Here is a 17129-nt window from a genome sequence, read left to right as displayed (position 1 = left end):
CCTACACCAGACCACAGAGAATTTACCCGGCAGGATAGACCTTCGAAAACACGGTGAGCTATAAGCTCAGATACCCTGCCAGCGCAATGAGGTTTGGAGAAAAAACATTACCAACAGCCACCAGAGCGTTCTGTTTGGATCATGGTCTGTTGATAGAGATATCAGAGGGTAGCAGGTTATAAACAAGGAGGTGAGAGGCACTTTGTTCACTTCACACAGTTAGCCCTTGCTAGTATACTAGTCAAAGAATGGGAAGGCTTTGGAACAATAATGGCATCTGTATCCTCCACCTGCTGGCACTGGGGTAGACATCACAGTAAAAGAGGATGTGAGTGTGCATGTTGTTCGTGTGTGAGGTATTAGACTCATCCTGCATCCTGTTATGCCAAACCATTATGCCAAAGAACCTTGGTCAGCAGCTTTTCCTAAAACCTCTGAACTTGAAACTGTTTACAGTAAGGCATACATCTTTCAGACAAATGATGAAGATGTGACTTGTACAAGTTTATGGGATATACATATATATATACTGTATATCCTAATAAATGTGTTTATGTTTCAAAAATAATATTAGGAGCAAACCTGTAAAAACTAGGCAGCACATACTGTAGCACTAGGTCAACAAAAATCAATACTTGAAATGAGATAAAGTGAGTTAAAGGTCACAATATATCATGTTTTTGAATAACTCTACAGTAAACAAAGATTTGCACTGTTATCATATTGTGACCCAGATATAGAAATGTTGCCCCACCACTAGTCTGAAAGCAGTCAGCTGTCCCTCATGTGCGTTATTAAAGCATTTTACAGTTTGTTAAAGATGCCATAACACATGCAGTTTCTGCCAATCTCATATTAATCTTGAGTACCTATAGAGTAGTATTACATACTTCGTATCTTTGAAGAGTATTTGGTTTGAACACATTTATAAAAGATAGATACAGTACGATTATTTCCGGAAAAACACGATGTCCTGGGGGTGTGTGGTGGGAGGAACTAAATCACGAGCACACAATAGCCTGCCCTATCACATTATCCCGGCATAACTATTGATTCACTATAAGTTTGTGTTGTTTACATTATGCATGTATGCGGCGATTGCCAACCAAACACAGACATATGACTTAGTTTCACTTACCGCATGCTGTTCATGTCCGGCATCTTTTAGCGCTGGGACGGCGCCATCTATCAGTTTCAAACGATCTGCAAATCCAGCGTTATATCCACCGTTTATATAACATCCATCACTGAGATGCTGTGAACAAACAGACACACCTAAACTTCACTATGGCAAGATAAACGAGCTGCAGCTGCAGGCCCACAGTGCAGCCAATCTTGACGCAATGCAGACAATCTTGATGGTAAGCGGGTCTCGCTCGTCGGTTGGCATGTGGGCGGGCTCTTTCTTTCGCCTTGCCATGCTTTTCCGGAGAATTACCAAATAAAAGGAATAGGATCCCTGTTTTGCGAAACACTTTAAAAAAACTTTCCGAAACAAGTTGGAGTGCTGGGGTAGTGTATCAAGCACAGACATACTACGTCATACGTCCAACTCGTTTTTTGACAAGTTGACCATGTTAAGCATGAGAAGCCTGCATGTTTAACATTGATAATAAGTCAGAATGCATGAAACACCATGGCATCCCCTCTTTAACATTCATCATAAAATTGACTTTCCTGGAATAAACTGTAACATTTTAATTCCTTGTTTTCCCTGCTAAAGATATAAAAATTGAGAAATTTATTTTCACACTTCCTTTTGAAGGTGCCATCTCTAAAACAGAAACACAGTAACAGGTTATTACGCCAAAACAGGTTCACAAGATGAAATAGAAGGAATGTAAGGATATATTGCATACAGTTCGCAGAGTGTTAGCTATTAACGTGTGTATTTTGTAGTAGTCGTACATTACAGAATCCAAACAGATACAGTACATTTTAAGCTCATGTCCTTTTCAAATTTTTGTGCAAAGCACTGATGTGGTTTCTCTGTTGGATTTGTTGCCACGCCTTTTTTTATGTTGTATTGCCAGCGTTGTTCTGTGTTGGATGCATTCTCAAGAGCCCTGGCCCACAATACAGTCATCAAAGATTCATAGAAATAATGATCCATAGCAATCAGAGAGCTATTAAAATTTCACTTCCCTGAACATGTGCCCTTTAAAAAAAACACATGTTTGAACTGTTCAATATTTGTATATATTGCTTAATATAAAATTATGAAAAAATACCTTAGAGGAACAGTTCACCCAAAATAAAATTCTGTCATAATTTACTCACCCTCAATTTGTTAAAAATCTGTATAAATGTATTTGTTCTGATGAACACAGAGAAAGATATTAAGAAGAATGCTTGTAACCAAACAGTTCTTGGCCACCATTGACTACCATAGTAGAAATAAAAAAAGTCTTTGTTCAGTTGAACACAAAAGAAGATATTTTGAAGAATGTAGTAAAGCAAACAGTTCTGGGGCACTTTTGACTACTATTGTAATTTTCTCTACTATGGTAGTCAATGGTGGCCAAGAACTGTTTGGTTACAAGCATTCTTCCAAATATATTTATCTGGTTTCATCGGAACAAAGAAATGTATACAGATTTGGAACAACTTGAGGGTGAGTAAAATTTTTATTTTTTGGGTGAACTGTCCCTTTAATACTCTAGACTGTGATTCAGTAAATGTGAAATGTGTATTAATTGTGGTCACTTACTTCATCATTAGGTTGTTACTCTCAACAGCAGGTGGTAAATGCTGTGAAGGTCAACCTTTTTCTTGATGTTAAAATACTTCATTCTATTCCAGCTTTATATGCAGAGACTTAAGTCATTTTTATGACGAATTTCCTGAAAGGTTTTTGGCTATGTGGTGCTATCAGAATTGATCTTTGTTTGATTTTTTATAATCTTTAGTTCATATTTCTTGCTATTTCTACCTACAGTATACATTCTGACCAAGAGCCTTTCACCTTCTGTGTAAATACAGCGTGACCCCAATACAAGCTCAGCAGATGCAAATTAATTTACACATTTTGCTGATGTTGGATAAAACCAACGAGACATTAGAATTGTAAAAATAGTATGAACTTCAACGCTGACCTTTTTCGTGTTTATTAGCGAACACGCGGTGAACTTCGTATGGCCCAACGCACAGCCACCCTGATATTCACCTTAAAGCAATTGTGTCAGTCTACACAACTATCTGAGGCACGATGATTAACATCAGGAGATGTTTGTTGTGAAAGTGAAACTAAAAATGGATTTGTAACATATCCGCTCACAGCTCACAGGGATGCGAAGAATGTGTGCTGTCAGGGTGGAGAGGTTGGACGCTCAGCTTGCCTGTTAATTGAGTTTCAGGAACCTTTAGAAGAATTCAGTAAAACCAATATAAAGTGTGTCTCGGGCCAGGACACAGCATGCTTAAAATGTCAGCAGGCAATGAACTTAACTGATGTTGTTGGTCTCTTCTCATTGCAGGCACCTTGGCAGTAATCCTGAAGTCGGCAAACACCAAACCGTGGGTCAATGAGTTTGATTGTAAGGGCGAATACATGTTTTCCATCTTGACTTAAGCTGCTGTGCATTGCTGTAATGTTTAACATTAAGCCTTCCACTGAAACTGTAAATCTGTAAAACAAGCTCGCTCTTCTTGTCTCCCCATACAGCGGTCGAGCTGTCTTGCATGATAGAGTCCATCTCCACCACCCATCCCAGAATAGAATGGAAGAAGATAAAGAACGGAGAGCCCAGCTATGTGTTTTTTAATAATGAAATAGCAGGTAAACTCCATGCTAACTTTTTGCTTTTTTTAGTTCCATTATGACTCATTTAATATTATTTAGGGACTGATACGTATATTATTATAGTTATATTTTACACCATTATTTATATAAGAGAGAAGCTTGTGGACCATCTATGTCACTCAAAACTTTGTTCACTATGTTTTATTTTTTCTAGGTGACTTGGAGAGGAGAGCGAAAATTCGAGAACCTGCAACTTTATTCATTACGAATGCAACAAGATTGGACTCTGCAGATTATCGCTGTGAAGTGTCTGCCCCCAATGACCAAAAATCTTTTGATGAGATTCTGATATCTCTCGTCGTAAGAGGTACAACAACCCTTTATCTGTTGATCAGATATTTCTACTTTTATACAAATTCTTACTTCTACACCAGCTGCAACGTTGTAATATGAGGAGCGGCAAGCCAACACACCCGCTCTTGGCGCACATTTGAGGATGCTTTTGCCCTGCCTCAGCTGTAAGGGCGTGTTCAGGGCTATATGAGGAAACCTCTGAAACTACATATGAGTTTAATCAGGGATCTAAAAGAGGAGCAGTATGTTCACTTGGCCGTGATGCTTGCATTTGGGAACTATAGTGTACAAAGATGCTCCAATAAGGTCTTTATTGTGCAAGTATGTTAAGACGGGTTTTTTTGTGTGGCACACAGTAAAGCCCGTAGTGCCCAGATGCTCCGTACCCAAGTCAGTCCCAGTTGGCAAATCAGCAGAGCTGCACTGTGTGGAGGATGATGGTTTCCCCAAATCTCGATACCAGTGGTTCCGTAACAAGGAGGAAATCCCAGAAGACCCCAAGAGCAGCCCGAAGTTCTTCAACTCCACTTATACCCTAAACGGAGAGATGGGGACGCTGGTGAGTAGGGGGGATGGTGCGGATGCAGAAAAAGAGGTGTGGAGGCATGGCGAAAGGGGATATTTTAGGGAACCGTTCATGTGCGATGGGCTCAGCCATACAGGGAATCTGATGCCCTCATTTGCACATTCCAAAGTGCCATTCTTTGCCATTTGTACTCGGTGCCCTGGTCAACCTTCACACCACTTTTTAAAGTTTGACCTGCCTGCATGCCGCAACAGTCTTTTCCCCTTAAGGCGACAGTGTTTGAAGGGTTTTCTGATTTACTGTGTGTCCTCAAACAGTGGTTAGTGTATTCCATAGACTTGTTCATTTAGCTTGAGACCTTTGATAATACACATGGATCACAGTAGTTTCATTGCGCCGCATAGGAACACACATAGATCATTGCACAAAGATTCAGCAACTGAGATCATTGTAATTTATGGCCCTCAGAAATTCAGTGTCGTCAGAAAGGAGGACGCTGGGGAGTATTATTGCAGAGCCAGGAATGAGGCTGGATTCTCAGAATGCGCACCACAGATGATGGAAGTTTGTAAGTATTTTTGATTGTTTTCCACATTTGCGGACACCTCTCGAAGCCTTTGATCTATCTCATGATGTCACATTTTTGTCTAGATGACATGAACATTGCTGGAATCATCTTGGGTGTGCTGGTTGTGGTGGTGGTATTGTTGTGTATAACAGTTGGCATCTGCTGTGCCTATAAACGAGGCTATTTCACCAGCCAGAAGCAGACGGGAAACAAGTAAGTACATGTGGAAGACAACTTTGACAGCGACTTCATTCTGAGTCACACTCCGTCCCAGGGCAGTTTTGACTCACCATTTTGCAGCTTTTTTCCATTTCACCGCCCGAGGAGCATCAAAGCATTTTCAGTTCAGTCTCAAAATAACATTGGAAGTCTGGAACAACAAATAATAAACTAATAACTAAAATGTACACATATACAGTCGCGGAATAAATTAGGAGACCATTTCAGTCCAGTGGTTGAATTTCAACAAAATCAAGTGACAAAGTCACCCAACAGCAATGTGAAAGACTGACCCATGACAAGAAACATGAAACTACTAAAAATCAAGGTTATCGCATAAAAATATTTTTTAACTTTTCCTAAATACATGTAAAAATATTACTGTTGTATTGCTCAAAAGTGAATATGAACTTGTTTTCTTTGCAGCTTATTTGAGGTCTAAAAAAATACAGAGCATCTTTTCTGTTATTTTGACCTGTTTCTCCAGCTTTCAAATAAAAGCAAATAGAAACAATGTTTTTATTCGACAATTGGGGATAAATGTTGTTAGTAGATCACAGAATAAAACAAAAATACCTATAAATAGTAAAAATTCTGAAAATTGGTAAATAGAAAATTCAGAAAAACTTAATATAATTTTGATATGGTCTCTTAATTTTGTATGTGATATATATATATCTTAAGCTTGTTTGGAATACATTTAGACCTGTGTAAAACATAAAGAATTAATATTGACATATCACCCATTTCAGCTGCCTTAAATTTTTAAGTTAAATTGAATTAGCTTTATTAGTCAGTTGAACTTAATTATATTGAACTGACTTTATAAAAACCGAGTTGTTAAATACAGTACAACTAGATTTTTAAATTCAGTTAACAGTATAATTTAAGCTCAATTGACTCTTAAAGCTAATTTGACTAGACTTAAAATTTTAGTGAAGCGTTTTAACTTAAGTTTTTAGGTTGTTTTTTACAGTGTACTTAAGTGTACAAGTGAAAATGTAATTGTTAAATTGTGTACAAATTTAAAATGTTTTTTGATGTAATGACACCTTTTGGTTCTGCTCTTAAATATGTCTTTATTAAAAGTGAAGTATTTTTCCCTGCAGTTACAAAGCTCCAGCAAAAGGTGACGGAGTGGACTATGTAAGAACAGAAGATGAGGTAAGAGAAAACAAAAAGGGATTTTTATTAAGGCTTCCAAGGGCTTAAGAAATCTCATGAAAAGTCTTTATAAAGAGAATCACTTTAACCTCCTTTACTCAATCTTCTCTTTCAGGGGGATTTCCGGCACAAATCCTCATTTGTCATTTGAGAGAGAGGCAAAGTCTCAAAAGACATTCAAAATTACATTGAAAGTTATTGGCGATTTACCTCGCAGACACAAATCCCCACACACAAAGGACATGAAGGCTGGAGCTAGAGCAGCACGTGCCTTTAACAGGGCACATCGGCAATGACATCAATCATATTTGCCAAAGGTGACAAATAATCACAAATTTCCAGTCACTGTTTAACAGACACTAGATGTTTCTTGTTTTTATCCTGCTTTTACAGCCCCTTTTTATGACTGTTTTAAATTATTTCCCTTGCTAGTTGTAGCAGCTCGTTAGTTGTAACAATTTGGTAGAACCCAGTATTACTTTTCTGTTGTTTCTAAAACATTTGTTTTGTACTAGCTAAACTATTTTTGATGGAATATATTTTAAAATGCCTATAGAAAAATGATTTACTTTTTTAAATGTTTGTAAAATACTAACCTACTTTTTTTAGACTACTTTGCTTGTGAGAAAAATGAATAACCATTTCTATCCCTGCATCCTCAGTTTTAGTCATTTATCACCCCAAAATAACGCAAAAGACAAATCGACATGTAGATGTTTTGTTTTCAGATTTCAAATCCTATCAAAAGCATATCCAGCTACACCAATTTCAATCAAAGGTCTTATGTATTTACTATACTGCTGGGATTTTAATGTTAATAGTAAAACGACGTTCCATGTTGATGTGTGTAGATAGTCTTAGACTGCGAGTATCTTTGGATAAACACCGGCAAAAAGCTGGAGAATATTATGAAAGACCAGTGCTACGTATCATTGATTTTAAGTGTCCTTCTATGCTAACTGTTTATCTTGTATATAGTGAATATACTGTTTAGGTTGTTTATTTTTTTATTTTCACTCTTTGTCTTTTTCTTATTTGAGTGAGAAACACTCCATGTTACTTTTTATTATAACAGGGTTTATTTGTGGGGTTGTATATAGATCCACTGTGAGCTACACTGTGCTTAGAAAGCTATCAGTTTAACCAAACATTGACAATTATTCTCAATGAGGCAAATATGAAGCTCTTTCCATGAAAAACAATTAAGACAAATCCGGCCATGGTACAGAGGGGATCTGCCTTATTAAATACATTTGATAGCCTAAACCTACATCATATTTTGACTCGCAAAAACTTTTCCTTTCATAGCAGTGATGATGAATTTTCATGCACAAATTCAACATGTAGATGGTGTTAAGAGTACAATCATAACTAAACTCACCTAATGTTTTATTATATGAGACCATGCAAGACCTACCATGTGTTCATGTAACTTTTGTAAAGAACCATAAATCATTCCTCTTAAGTGCCTTCCTCTTTCACAATAGCCATGTGAAATCTATTAAACTGCAGTATAATTGTCAGATTACCATGTCCAAGAAATACAGTACGATAACCACACCAGCTGTTAAAAAACGATTTCCGTCTTTTAACCATGTGGTTACTTACTGTTAAAGGGGTCATATGGTGCGAACACGTGTTGTATTAGACACGTAAAATTGCAAAAATTAAAGTGTCGGGAACAAAAGATGCATTCTATCTAAAAGTGAATGCTCACCCAGACCTGCCTGAAACGCCTTGTGTAACCACACCCCCACAAATCCACGTCAGTTCATGGTATGAGTTGACTAAGACCGCCCAAATGTATACGCAAGTCAGTACTGTCAGTACAATTGCTTTGGAACCTGATGTTCCAAATATGGTAAGAAGCGTTACATTTACGTCACACGCTTGCTGTATTCGACCAATCACTACGCACTGGTTAACTGGCCAATCATAGCACACCTCGCTTTTCAGAGCGATGAGCTTTGTTAAAAATCAGCGTGTTTCAGAGAGGCGGGGCAAAGAGGCGATACAAACAAGCACGGTATGTGGGAAATACAGCGCTTTTGAACCTTAAATCGTGTATACACATTGCATTACATCTAAAACAAACGATAATATTCGTTTTAGCCGTGTCATATGTCCCCTTTAACACTACAGCGCCAAAATGCCGGTAAAACTCTGTGATCTCATTAACAGGAAATTCTTTCTTTTGTAAATACAACAGGGTTACCCTGGGCTAACCTCACCTGTGCTCTATTTTACAGCTTTGTTCACACATAGCATCGATACAAGACTTCAGTATTATTTAACAAGTGGTCCCATTCACACATGGCTTCTAAACGCATGACACAAATGCAGTTTTCAGTGATTAATGCTGTAGCTGTTAATGGAAATTAACTGAATTTAAATGGAATTGATTTTTGAATTCACATTCATCACTCTCAAACCACATCAATATTCAGAAAAGGTGTTTGAGAGGAATGATAACATTCTGTGCTCAAGATAATACGTTTTACACGCATATCTCATGTAAAATAATGGTTTTTATTTGTAAATAGACATATTGTTGTCATTTGAGTAGATATTCCATTATGTATTAGTGCCTAAATGTAGAGTAAAAGAGGGACAGCGGACTAGTGTTTAATAGGTCAATTTTTCTTATTTTACTAGCTAAATAATACCTATAATTCTAATAATACCTTCAATTAATAACTTAAAAAGCGAGGTAGTACATAACAAGTCCTAGATCTCAACATGTCACTGGTGTACTGTGAGGGGAACAAAAAATGAATTGTTTTGTGGGTTTACAAAAGGCAGGGAGAGCTGTACCAAATACTGACTGCCAAAAGACTATTTTCTCCATTTCCACTATGATTCTGCTCCCAGTTCTTTTTTATTTTGTTTGTTACTCCAGAGTAAGATTTTCTGAGGCTGAGTTCAGATGTTTTTCACTCAATATAGTTTCTTTGCAGTTTGTGGTTGTTTTTGGAGACAGCTGGAATTTTAGATAAACATATTACACTCACTGAATTCATGTTAAGTCCCATTGCTTTGGGACCGGTACAAATCCTGTGTGAATTCTTGAACAGTATGTTTGTGATTAATAAAACTCACTTTCTAAAATCTTTATGTTCTCGTTGTGTTAATCTGCATATTAATTTCTGTTGGTGGTTTTCCCTTCAAAATGCAAAGGTAGAGTGTGAATAAATAGGTCCAAGGCACTTCAGGTCTGCAGTGACTGTTTCATATTAAGTAAATGTAAAATTGTAACACATATATCAGAAGACATGCCTGTGCTGTTATTTTAAAGCCGAAGGAGCCCCATTTTTTCCTACATGTTATGTTATATCTGTGTTGTGCCTTTACTTGATGTACAACTTTTATGTAAATGCAAGTTTTTGGAAAGATGATTACATGAGAGCTGATCAACGGTTGTGAAACTTTTTTTTTTTTTAATAATTCCACTTTGCGTTTAAATGTATTATGTTTCAGTTACCTACAGATACATTCCCCTTAAACTCATGTCTTAACTTCTGTGTCTGAAACAATCCCCTTGTTATACCCAACTGGCGCCTCAGATAGGATTTGCACAGTGGGTAACGTTAACTTGATTAGCGTGCAGCAGAGCTCAAAGAGCATGTCTGAGGTCGTCCTCACTGCTGATCCACTCATCTAACTAGGTAAATCTAATGGGTAACGTTAAATCTACATCCACCAGAATTAAGCCCAAGCCAACATCTGACTTCACTTAACAGCTCGATTTCTGCACATGAACGAAGTAAAATCGTGCAGCTTCTAGGCTTAGCGGTAAACAGCGCACTCCGCTGGTGTGCACACGGAAAATCGTTTTCGGCACTCCGGTAGACGTGTACACTATACGAACACATGCCTGTTCAGTTTATTCTGTAAATATATTTAAGTATATCACAAACATGTGAAAAACACTTCGAGACAAAATGCGAAAAACAAGTTGCACCTTGGTGATTTGCTGAAATGATTCCTATATGATTCCAGAATGAAGAACAGGGCAAGAAAAATCATCAGACATCTCCCTCCTAAACAGTTAACTGCTCCTCAAGAGCAATAATACACTTTTTTTACCACTTCTATAGTGTACATTATAATGCCTTACTGTATTTAAATTTATTTCTACATGTACATAACACTACCTCTGCACACAGCATTATCCATTTGCACATACCATCTGTAAATAATGTAATTCAGCAATACTCTACCCTGTACACTGTCTCTTATGTTATTCCCATTCTGCACAATAGTATTTTATATATGCATCTTTTTATAATCTTTTTATGCTGTCTTTATCTCTATTATAATTTGTCTTGTCATTATGTTGAATGCGTGTACTAGATGCTTCCAACACCATAGAAAATTCCTTGTGCGTGCAAGCACACTTGGCAATAAAGCTCTTCTGATTCAAATTCTGAAATACGTAGGATTAGTATCCGCCATATGATTGGGTCATGAAACAGAAGTTCTCCATGTTAAACAATGCTAATTATGAAACAAGAATGCAATATCTATATTAAGAAACACACAAAATTATTATATTATGGACAATCTTGTCGCATCCGCCCAGCTGATGGCAGTATGAATTTAACGAATCCATCCACCAAACCACAAGAGAGGAAGTATGAATCCTTATATGGGCCAGCGCAGGGGTTTTGACTAGAAGGGATACAGCTACCTCCGTTGGGCATGCGCACTTCAATACCGCATAATTTTTGTCACGCTGGAAACAGTTGATTCATATTTTTTTATTATTGTAAGGTTAGGTTTAGGGTTGGAGTAGGTGTAGACGTTTGTTAATGTAATTTATAGTAATTATATGGCGAGATTTTGCACCACTTCCGGCCGTAGCAGTATGCCTTTTTTTGCATCAGCGACAACAAACACAATGCTAGGGGTAAACGTATGCATGAGACAAAAATATAAATATGTAAAGTTACAAAATTAGAAAAACATCATGTGAATGGCACAACGTTACAGTTTTAAGGGCTTTTGGGTTGCTGGATTCAATGAGAGTATATAGGTAGGACAAAAAAGTATGGCTTAACACCTTGAAATTTACACTTATGTAAAAAGAATTTACCAAGTAGAATAAAGAGGTTGATCAAAAAATATTGATCTTTTACATTCTTATCAAAATTATGACAACCAAATAAAATATCTTTGTATTACAAAGAAAACTTTTGTAAGAAAGAAGAGCAAATAAAAGTATCCCTTCTAGCAGCAATCCTTGCGCCGTCGAGGCCAAATCTCGCGTGATTTCACGCCAGAGTCAGACGTCATAACTCTTTGCGTTAGTGAAGAAAATTGCGGAGCTATTTTATGAATATCTGTTCAGTGTAGTATATTACCGTGTATGCGTTTCCGATTAAATAAATATGTTATGGCTGTTGTAAAACGACGTTGCGACGGATGCTTTGGGTAAGATCTCAAATTCAGTTATACTAAATGTATGCTGCAAGAATCAGTCAATAGCTGTATGTCAACGTCTATGGAGATGCTTACCTAGACAGCATGTGTGGGCTTTATAAACGCGTAGAGTACTTTGTACATCATAAGCGCTTGTAGCATTTTTGCGCAATAGGCGCGTGCAACATTTTTGCGCGTGTTAGTGCGCGCCTATGATGGCCAGAAAGGCTGGTTAGATAGACAGCTCATGTGGTTTTGAGAACTATATCTCGTAAACGTGTAAATGCTATAGCACATAGCAGGAATGCTTAATAAAGAAACTGCATTGCTTATTGCAATAGGCCATTACGGTTAAAATACATATATGTGACATTATTTGTCGTTTTGTTATTTCATGCTTTGGTCATACAGGTGTGTCAGCTGTGCTAAATACATCTGGAATTAGATTATGCTAAACACAAAAACGATCAACGTTACAGTACCAAATAAATTTTTGCCAGTTAGTAAATATCAATTAATAGCAAATAGACATTCATGTAAATATGGGAATCTTACAATAATATATAATGGTCATATATATGTGTTGTATTGACAGGATGGGCTGCGCAGACCTAATGTTATAACTTGCTCTGTGTGGACATCACCGCCACCGTGGAAGAAAACGGCAGGTCATGGCACCAGGCCTACACAACGTCGGGCTCCAGCCCCCTTCCAGCACCACCCGAACACTTGTGCAAGGCCTGCGGAGGCCAGTTTGACCCAGTTAGAACGGTAAATCAGGTTTCATTTACACCAATACAATATCAGACTATTTTGTGGTGTGGTTTATTTCATTGTTTTCAACACTATGTAATGTTCATAGCATGTCTGCGTGGACTGCAAAAACACTTTCTGCAGCCGCTGCTCCGTGCAGATGGATCTTGGGCCGCTGATGTGCCACACCTGTCAGCGGCTCCACTGCACGTTTTTTGAGCGTGCGGAATTGATGCGACTGAAGGTGAAGGACCTCCGGGACTACCTCCACCTGCACGAGATCCCTACACAGATGTGTCGGGAAAAGGAGGAGCTGGTGGAGCTGGTGCTGGCTCAACAGACTCCCAGGGGCAGCGGCGGTGCCGAGTCTCGTTCACAGCCGGGTGGGCTTGCTGTGCCACCTCATCCACTTCAAGAGGAGGAGGAAGAGGATGGGGAAGAAGAAGAAGAAGAGGAGGAGGAGGAGGAGGAAGAAGAAGAAACAGGAGAGGAGGAGGAGGAAGAAGAAACGGGAGAGGAGGAGGAGGAGGAAGAAGTGGGAGAGGGAGAAGAAGAGGGGGAGGATGAGGAAGAGGTATGTGGAAGGGATGAGAAAGGATGGTCGACTAGACATTCAATAACAGACTGAACAAGTTTGCCTTAAATGTCTAAATCTCATGCTTTTAAAGCATCACCATTTTAGACATAAAAAACTTTTGTAACAAATAATAGTCCTAAATTTCTTATTTTACAATCACTTCGTATGTTTGCATGGTTTTTAACTATTGACTCCAAGATAAAGGATCGTCGTAACAAGCTGAAATGTTTTATCTATGGTTCACCCAGTCCACAGACAGCGAGGAAACTCTGGTGCACAGCAGAAGAGCCTCCCTGTCAGACCTGAGCAGCGTGGAGGACATCGAAGGCCTCAGCGTGCGGCAGCTAAAGGAGATCCTGGCTCGCAACTTTGTGAACTACCAGGGTTGCTGTGAGAAATGGGAACTGATGGAGAAGGTCACTCACCTCTTTAATGATCAGAAAGACCTTCACAACCTGGGTACGTCTGTCTGTGGGATCACCTTGTGATCGTGTGCTTTAGTGGTTCTAGTTATAAAAAGGTGGCTGATTCGTATCATTTTAAATTCCCTAAACATTCTTACACTTTTACTCTTTTAGTTTCAGTTTCAAAAACGAACAAAAAAGAAGGTATGTTTCTGTTTATATGATTAATGCTATTTTGCTCTAGAATCAAATTTCCTAATATAAAATTCATTAGCATAAAATCTGTTATTGTTCCTCTAGCTGACCCAGCTGAGCCCAGCGGCCAGGAGGACAATCTGTGTAAGATCTGCATGGACTTTCCCATTGACTGTGTGCTGCTTGAGTGTGGACACATGGTCACATGCAGCAAGTGTGGGAACCGCATGAACGAGTGTCCCATCTGCCGACAGTACGTGGTTCGAGCCGTGCATGTCTTTAGATCATGAAGTACAAATTGATGGCTTTAATTTTTACTTTTTTATTTCTTAATCTCTGTCAGTGTTTACACACATACTTTGATGTTGTTCTTAATTGCTGCATCATTTATGTTCACATGATTTAAAGTGCACTGTTTTGTCTGTTTTTGGTGCAGCTTCAGTTGTTGTGTTTTTTTTTATTTGTTGACCTTTACCAAGTGGCTGATAAGTTGCACTTTCAAGTTATTATTGAGGCATCATTTTTCATCAGTTCCGTTCTATCCATTTTTCTACAATTGGATTTACTACACTATATAAATCATAACGCAATCAAACAAGGTTTAAAGGAAGGTTGTATAAATGAGTTTAAATATAAATGTATAAATGACCACTCATTTTTACTACACATACGAACTTAAAATATCTTTATAATTAACAATATTTGAGGGTGCAGAAAACACTAGGCTTTAAGAACTAGACATTTCTGGGATTTGAAAACAGGGTAAGATGGTTCACCTTATATTTTATTTAAAGCACCGAGTGTTATGTTGTTTATTTACGTTTTAGTCTTTACAATAGATCACTTTGCCCTTAACTGCTTTTAAATCACTGGTTTAATGTGATTGCACTGATATTCCACTCAAATGTTACACAGCAGTGTTTGAACCTTTTTCCAGTGAGTAGGTGCTAATTTTAGACACATTTTACACACTTCTAGATCACAGACCGTCCCACTCTTTGTCTCGCATGTTGCTCTTGAGACTTGGCAAATAATATGTGGCAGAATCAGCTGCTTTCAAATTACAAAAAGACATAAGTACATTCCTCAAGTTCCTCCACTGTTTTTAGTATTGCTATTAATACTAACCGGTTAGTGTTTCAAGGTGCTCATTACTGCCTACAGTTACTGTTGTTGTATTATGAAGTGTGTTCATTTAATAAAATGTTTTCACAGAGTGATATATGTCAGTCATATCTATAATTTTGTTTTTTTTATATCCAGATTACTTGGATCTTTATTAACTTTATAAAGATACAATATTTGAAATATTCAATATAAATGATTCATATTTATGTATCATATAAATTGTGGTTACATAGGAATGTTTCGTTTGAATCTTCATCCACCTCTTGGAGAAGGCCTGTGAAAACTAATGCATATTCCTGAATTCTTGATTTCTTGAGCTGAATGTAAAGGACATCAAGACAGCTGTCTAGTCGTTTTATAAAATACAAGATTAGCATTCATAATGGATATCTTGACTGTGTGCCCATGCTAGCAAGAGGGAACTTCATTTGGCTAAAACTTTGTTTTGATTTTATGACATTATTGCAGTCGTTTGCCAGGATATGCAAGCTGTATATATTATATATTTTATAGGTTTGTGTTTGCTAGTACATTTATCTGTTTGCATATATATCAATTCTAAAAGTGTTTGATCTACTAAATAATGATAACACTGTTAACTTTTCAGTTTTCTTTAGACATTACAAATCATTTAGTTACTCGAAACCCAGCATGGTGTTTCCATTCTCATTACCTTTCCATTACATACTAAAATGTATTCAAAGCCAAGGATGCACAGACAGGTATCGTGAAAAAATATTGTTGCTTCCAGGACATAGCTTGTTAATGTCTAATGCCTACAACACAAACGCTGTGCTTGGAGCTTCCATTTTGTGCATTAATAGCTAGGCGACAAAAAAACAGGCAAATAAATAAACATGCGGTTTAATATTTACTTGTTGATTATATCAGACGTCCAAGTAATTTGTTGTTTTACTGTTATAGATAATAAAGGTGCCCAAATGTGATTGTAGGTGAGGACTTAAAATATCAGTAGATTTTGAGATTTTGAAGATTTAAATATCAAAATAAATTTTGTGAAAATTACTATCTGAACCTCTATTTAACTGTTGTTAACAATGTGCAATGTAACTAAAAAAAAGATGATTTGGAAGCTAAAGAGTTATGAATTCTTGCAAATGCATCTACATTGAATGCATCCCTGAGAAATTGCAAAGTCACAGAAAAATGCTCAGTTAACTCTAACATGTTGAATGTGTATAGACACATTTAGGAAAAAATATGAGCTCTGCATGCATGGGTTAAGAAAAAGTATTACTGAACTATTGAAGGTGCTTAGAAATGGTTGAATGAATTTTCATTTGAGACGCTTGATTCTGTATTAACATGTATGTATCTATTTATTGTTGTTTAGTTTATTGTTTTTGTTTAGATTTTTTAGACTGATTTTTTATGAACTATAATCCAAATCAACTAATAACACTGTTTTGGATGTGATAAACATTTATCATAAAGCATGTCAAATTGCCAACATTGTCTTTAATATGATATGCAGTGGGCCTGATGTGCTAAATACTGTATTAATGTAAAAGACATTGGAAGCTGATAAGGTTTATAATTATGGAAATATTTATATATTTTTAAATTTTGTTACAATATACCGTTGTTCTTGTCAAATATTTGTTTTTTTATCAATAAACAAAACGTTCAACATCTTAATAATTGCCTTTTTTATTTATGTATATAATAGAAAACGTGATTTCCTTTTTCTTTAGATCTCCATGTACTGCAGTTTGGTCGTTTTACAGCAGAGGGAGACATTACTAACTAATCTATAAAAAAACAGGACGTACCATAAATGTAGAGGCAGTATTTCATGTCAGCGACAATGATTAAAAACTTTTATTTTTATCTAATTTGTAGTCAGTGTAATGCAAGTTAGTAGGACTTGTTTAAAAACTTACCGCGCACGTGCTATTGTTTCTGGTAACCATAGTAACTGAGAGTGAGCTGATGTAACTTCACCAGTCTGCTGCTGAGATTTACTTTCTACTCGGGACAATGAATATTTACATTCAAATTAGGGTTAATTGTCAAAATTGCTAATGATATCACCAAGAAGGCGGGAGAAACACATG

At 37.1% G+C, this 17129-nt stretch overlaps 2 protein-coding genes across 2 annotated transcripts in view; both read left to right on the top strand.

Moving 5' to 3' along the window:
- jam3b (junctional adhesion molecule 3b) overlaps positions 1 to 9675 on the top strand; it is a 33710-nt gene extending 24035 nt beyond the window's left edge. Inside the window, exons 2-9 of the mRNA XM_057360202.1 lie at positions 3477 to 3536; positions 3665 to 3778; positions 3957 to 4109; positions 4453 to 4655; positions 5091 to 5190; positions 5274 to 5403; positions 6519 to 6573; positions 6689 to 9675. Coding sequence (XP_057216185.1) covers positions 3477 to 3536; positions 3665 to 3778; positions 3957 to 4109; positions 4453 to 4655; positions 5091 to 5190; positions 5274 to 5403; positions 6519 to 6573; positions 6689 to 6724 — 851 coding nt within the window. The 3' untranslated portion in view covers positions 6725 to 9675. The remainder of the gene's footprint in view (positions 1 to 3476; positions 3537 to 3664; positions 3779 to 3956; positions 4110 to 4452; positions 4656 to 5090; positions 5191 to 5273; positions 5404 to 6518; positions 6574 to 6688) is intronic.
- Positions 9676 to 11849: 2174 nt separating this feature from the next.
- On the top strand, positions 11850 to 15143 carry zgc:171740 (uncharacterized protein LOC795694 homolog). Its single transcript, XM_057360199.1, has 6 exons — positions 11850 to 12006; positions 12590 to 12765; positions 12857 to 13321; positions 13573 to 13783; positions 13903 to 13932; positions 14029 to 15143. Exons 3-6 carry the CDS (start codon positions 12908 to 12910, stop codon positions 14211 to 14213), a joined length of 840 nt encoding a protein of 279 aa, XP_057216182.1. The 5' UTR covers positions 11850 to 12006; positions 12590 to 12765; positions 12857 to 12907; the 3' UTR covers positions 14214 to 15143.
- Positions 15144 to 17129: the final 1986 nt, after the last annotated feature.

The sequence above is a fragment of the Triplophysa rosa genome, linkage group LG19, assembly GCF_024868665.1.
Source record: "Triplophysa rosa linkage group LG19, Trosa_1v2, whole genome shotgun sequence".
In the NCBI taxonomy this organism is placed as follows: domain Eukaryota; kingdom Metazoa; phylum Chordata; class Actinopteri; order Cypriniformes; family Nemacheilidae; genus Triplophysa; species Triplophysa rosa.
The sequence above is the reverse complement of the archived record's forward strand: the minus strand, read 5'-3'. Positions and strand labels throughout refer to the sequence as shown.

Bases quoted from the DNA above. Each gene is read 5' to 3' on its own strand.
- zgc:171740 (XM_057360199.1), top strand. From the start codon at position 12,908: ATGGATCTTGGGCCGCTGATGTGCCACACCTGTCAGCGGCTCCACTGC. The intron at 13,784-13,902 runs GTACGTCTGTCT...TTACTCTTTTAG, and splicing joins GAAAGACCTTCACAACCTGG to TTTCAGTTTCAAAAACGAAC. The intron at 13,933-14,028 runs GTATGTTTCTGT...TTGTTCCTCTAG, and splicing joins AAAAACGAACAAAAAAGAAG to CTGACCCAGCTGAGCCCAGC.